We start from the raw sequence: 5,340 nt of genomic DNA, 5'->3' as shown, positions 1-5,340 counted from the left end.
GGAATCAAGAACCGTTTCTTTTTATGGATTCCTTATTCTTCCAGGAACATTCTGTAAAATTTTCAAAGTTTTTTGCAACCGGTCGGCTGGTTGGCAGCCGGTTCAGCCGGTTCATCGAGTCAGCCGGTGTAGAACACTGATTTTTGGTAATTGTTTTGATCATATCTCCCTCTTCCGAACTTGGAATCATGTACCGTTTTTTTTCATGGATTCCTTACTCTTCTAGGAACATTATGTCAAATTTTCAAAAAATTTTGCCATCGGTTCAACTGGTGGGCATCCAGTTCGTCCGGTTCAGCCGGTTCATTGAGTCAGCTGAGGTAAAACACTAATTCTAGTAATTTTGGGGCCCAAATCCTACATGGATCAGACCCGTAAGCTCCATATTGGTTTTGGGCAATGTTGTGGGTCCATTTTGGGCCTTGGTTTGGGTTCCTTGCAGCCCACCACGAATCCATATGGATTCTTGGTGGTGAAGCAAGCTGAAAGCTGAAGGGAGTGAGCTGGCCTTGTAAGTTTAAGAGAAGTAATGAAGGGTGTGGTTCCCATGCTGATGAAGGGGATTTCGGTGCTGAAGGGGAAGGAACCCAGGAGACTCAAATTCTGAGAGGGGTATGAGTATAAAAGGTGGAAAGAGAGGAGAGCAAAAGACCTTTTGGCATTTTCTGAGAGAGGGGAAATTTTGCTGGTGGGAGAAACAAAAAGGTCAGGAGCATCTTCTGAGTTGAGGGTGTGGGGAAAGCTTCAGCACTGTGGTTTCTTTGAAGAGGAGAATGACAACATCTTAGTTTTGGGAGTCATCATTGGCATACACGGATCATATTTGGCGGAGATTCTGAGGTAAGCATGCTGAATTTTCTTTGCTGACAGTTTATCTTCCTCGTCTTCATATGTTTTTCTCCTTCCTCATCATCTTTTCTTCCCTTTGATATGAATATTGTATTGCTTGGGTGTGGATAACAAAGGCCACACATGATTTTTGTTGATTGGTTATGAATGGTTTAGGAACTTTCTAACTGAATTTGGGATTTTTTTTATCAACCGGTTCAGCCCCATAACTGGCTGCCTCTGTCAGCCATAGGGAACACTGCCTTTCTTGGTCTGGTTCTCACTCATCCGGGCTTGGAATTGAGAACCGTTTCTTTTGTTTTCTTCCTTAATCATTTAGTAACTTTCTGACCAAATTTGGGATTTTTTATCAACCGGATGAACCAGTTGGGAACCGGTTCAACCGGTTCAGCCCCATAACTGGCTGCCTCTGTCAGCCATGGGGAACACCTGCCTTTCTTGGTCTGGTTCTCACTCATCCGGGCTCAAAATTGAGAGTCGTTTCTTTTTTTTTTTGCTTCCTTAATCACTTAGGAACTTTCTGACCAAATTTGGGATTTTTTATCAACCGGATGAACCAGTTAGGAACCGGTTCAACCGGTTCAGCCCCATAACTGGCTGCCTCTATCAGCCATGGGGAACACCTGCCTTTCTTGGTCTGGTTCTCACTCATCCGGGCTCGGAATTGAGAACCGTTTCTTTTGTTTGCTTTCTTAATCACTTAGGAACTTCCTGACCCATACACCTTCTAGTTGGCCAACTACTTTATTAGGGGTTCAGAGCATACACTTCGCACAGAGGGGACTGTTCACATTCCAGAGACAGTTGAGATTCAGGACATCCAGCAGGCCCTGGGTCAGATTCATTTGGACACCAGGACTATTGAGGCACCTGAGCCATGATAGTCGCGCCCCCATCACCGGACCGAGCTAGTGTGCTCTCTATGTGTTTCCCCGAGGAGGTCCCTGACTATGACCTACCTATGGATTTGGGAGATGGCACTGACGAGATGGACATGATCGGCATAGGCCGTATCTTCGATGCAGCCCCACGCAGGCCCTATACTGCTTTCGATATGTTCGGAGTTTCTGTACTCGAGATTGATGGGGATGACTTTATTCCTGATGCCTACACTGATGATATGGATTTTATAGGCATTGGTCATATCCTTGATGCAGCCCCACGCGGGCCCCATTCTGCTTTTGACATATCTGGAGTTTCCGTACTTGATGCTGAGTCAATCTTTGATATCGTTACTTCTTATTTTACTTCTGTTGAGGGAGCGTCCGACTTTGTGGACCCACCTCTTTCTTCTAACACTATGTCCGGGTTTGTCACCCGCTTTGATGATATTTCTGATGGTAATAATGATATGAGTATTTTCGAGTACTTGACTGTGTCACAACATCTTCCTTTGATTGCACCACCAGCACCCACGACACATATATATGATGTTGATGATATGGGAGATACGGATGACCCACTGGGTGGTCAGTCAGAGTTTGATTCTGACACAGAGGACGAGAAAGTCACACCCATTTCTGGTAGCACAGAGTTGATAGATTTTGGGGCACCAGATCAGCTCAGGGAGATCAGGATTGGCTCTTCTCTATCTCCTGATGAGAGGAGTAGGTTGATTGACCTGCTCAGGTCATACCTGGATGTATTTGCATGGTCATATGAGGACATGCCGGGCCTTGACCCCTCCATAGTGCAGCATCACCTGCCCATTTTACCACAGGCTAGGCCCGTTAAGCAGAAATTGAGAAGACTACACCCTCGATGGAGTTTGCAGGTTAAGGAAGAAATTCGGAAGCAACTCAGTGTTGGTTTCTTGTTAGTGGTTGAGTATCTTGAGTGGCTGGCTAATGTCGTCCCTGTTCCCAAAAAGGACGGCAAGGTTAGGGTTTGTGTTGACTTTCGAGATCTGAATAAGGCCAGCCCTAAGGATGATTTTTCCCTCCCACACATTGATATGCTGGTTGATAGCACTGCAGGGCATCCAATGTTGTCCTTCATGGATGGCTTTTCTGGGTATAATCAGATTCTGATGGCTCCAGAGGATATGGAAAAGACTTCTTTCATTACTGAGTGGGGTACTTACTGCTACCGGGTTATGCCATTTGGGTTGAAGAATGCAGGAGCCACTTATCAGAGAGCTGCTACTACTCTGTTCCATGATATGATGCACACAGATGTCGAGGTATATGTGGATGACATGATAGTGAAGTCCCGAGACAGGACAGATCACTTAGCAGCCTTACAAAGGTTTTTTGAGAGGATCAGACAGTTCAGGCTGAGATTGAATCCCAAGAAGTGCACCTTTGGGGTGACTTCTGGAAAATTGCTGGGACACATTGTTAGTGAGAGAGGTATAGAGGTTGATCCAGAGAAAATAAGAGCCATACTTGACATGCCTGCCCCGAGGACTGAGAAAGAGATTAGGGGATTCCTAGGCAGATTGTAGTACATCAGTTGTTTCATTGCTAGACTGACAGACATTTGTAAGCCTATCTTCCGCCTTCTGAGGAAGAATCAGCCTACAGTTTGGAATGATGATTGTCAGCGCGCTTTTGAGAGGATTAAGGAGTGTCTCCTTTCTCCTCCGGTTTTAGTGCCTCCCACACCGGGGCGTCCTTTGCTTCTGTACTTATCAGTTTCAGACATGGCCTTAGGATGCATGTTAGCTCAGCTTGATGATTTGGGGAAGGAGCGTGCCATCTATTATTTGAGTAAAAGAATGCTTGAGTATGAGTACAAGTACATTATGATTGAGCGCCTTTGCTTGGCATTGGTTTGGGCCACTAGGAGACTTAGACATTACATGACAGAGTATTCCGTGCTCTTGGTCTCACGATTGGACCCGTTAAGGTATCTATTTGACAGGCCTGTTCTGACCGGTAGGCTCATGAGATGGCTGGTATTGTTGACAGAGTTTGATATTCATTATGTCACACAGAAGTCAGTAAAAGGAAGCATTGTTGCAGATCATCTAGCTTCTTTGCCAATATCCGATGACAGATCGGTTGATGATGATTTCCCTGATGAGCAGATCGTTTCGATGACTAGTATTACGGGATGGCGGTTGTACTTTGATGGTGCCGCCAATCAGTCGGGGTTTGGCATTGGTATTTTGTTGATATCACCACAGGGTGATCATATCCCCAGATCAGTCCGGTTAGCCTTTTCTGATCATCACCGATTGACGAATAATATTGTAGAGTATGAGGCTTGCATTACAGGTTTGGAGACTGCACTTGATCTTGGCATTAGACAGTTGGAGATCCACGGGGATTCCAACTTGGTTATAAAGCAGACTCAGGGTATCTGGAGGACACGGGATGAGAAGCTGAAACCCTACCATGCTTACTTGGACCTATTGATTGATAGATTTAATGTGTTAAGGTATATACATCTGCCTAGGGCGGAGAATCAGTTTGCCGATGCATTAGCCACCTTGGCTTCTCTGATTGTGATCCCTACGGGGGTGAATGTTAGGCCATTGCTGATTGAGACTAGGTCTGCACCAGCTTACTATTGTCTGATTGGAGAGATAGAGGATCAGATTGAGCTGCCATGGTATCACGATATTTATCAGTTTCTGTCCTGCGGCGCTTACCCAGAGTCAGCCTCGGCCAAGGATAGGAGAGCATTGAGACAGTTGGCCACCAGATTTGTTGTTTGCGGGGATGCGCTGTATAGGAGCTCACCTGATGGCTTGTTATTATTATGTCTAGACCGTGCATCTGCAGATCGAGTGATGAGAGAGGTTCATGCAGGGGTCTGTGGCCCACACATGGGAGGTCATATGCTAGCACGTAAGATCATGAGGACTGGCTACTTTTGGTTGACCATGGAGACAGATTGTTGCCAGTTTGTACAGAGATGTCAGGAGTGTCAGATGCATGAAGACTTGATACACGTGCCACCTTCTGAGTTGCATGCACTTGCATCCCCTTGGCCTTTTTCAGTATGGGGTATTGATATTATTGGGAAGATCTTGCCCAAGTCTTCTAGCAGGCATGAGTACATTTTGGTTGCCATTGACTATTTCACCAAGTAGGTGGAAGCTGCTTCTTATGCTAGGTTGACAGCGGCCAGAGTGGCGAAGTTCATCAGATCGCATATTATCTGCCGATACGGGGTCCCTCATGAGCTGATCTCAGACAGAGGGGTGCATTTTAAGGGCGAGGTGGACACGTTGATTCAAGAGTATGGCATTCAGCATCACAGATCGTCTGCATACAGGCCGCAGACTAACGGGGCAGTTGAGGCCGCAAATAAGAATATCAAGAGGATTTTGAGAAAGATGGTCGAGACTTCTCGGGATTGGTCAGAAAAGCTTCCTTTCGCATTGTGGGCTTATCGTACATCTTTTCGTACCTCTACTGGAGCTACCCCATATTCTTTGGTGTATGGTATGGAGGCAGTGTTACCTGTTGAGATTGAGATGGGATCTTTGAGAGTAGCACTAGAGCAGCATATATCCGAGGCCGAGTGGGCCCAGTCTCG

The 5,340-nt window shown here is 46.0% G+C and overlaps 1 protein-coding gene across 1 annotated transcript; it reads left to right on the top strand.

The window, feature by feature from the left end:
* The first annotated feature begins 1,726 nt into the window (after positions 1–1,726).
* Positions 1,727–4,891, top strand: LOC117932051. The gene is made up of 4 exons (XM_034853094.1): positions 1,727–2,852; positions 2,970–3,200; positions 3,327–4,646; positions 4,800–4,891. Exons 1-4 carry the CDS (start codon positions 1,727–1,729, stop codon positions 4,889–4,891), a joined length of 2,769 nt encoding a protein of 922 aa, XP_034708985.1.
* The last annotated feature ends 449 nt before the right edge of the window (positions 4,892–5,340 follow it).

This window comes from Vitis riparia, chromosome 15 (assembly GCF_004353265.1).
Source record: "Vitis riparia cultivar Riparia Gloire de Montpellier isolate 1030 chromosome 15, EGFV_Vit.rip_1.0, whole genome shotgun sequence".
NCBI lineage: Eukaryota > Viridiplantae > Streptophyta > Magnoliopsida > Vitales > Vitaceae > Vitis > Vitis riparia.
The sequence above is the reverse complement of the archived record's forward strand: the minus strand, read 5'-3'. Positions and strand labels throughout refer to the sequence as shown.

Coding starts and splice junctions, on each gene's coding strand:
- LOC117932051 (XM_034853094.1), top strand. CDS start 1,727: ATGATAGTCGCGCCCCCATCACCGGACCGAGCTAGTGTGCTCTCTATG. Junction 3,201..3,326: donor ACACATTGTTAGTGAGAGAG/GTATAGAGGTTG, acceptor CTAGACTGACAG/ACATTTGTAAGCCTATCTTC. Junction 4,647..4,799: donor GGGAGGTCATATGCTAGCAC/GTAAGATCATGA, acceptor GGCCTTTTTCAG/TATGGGGTATTGATATTATT.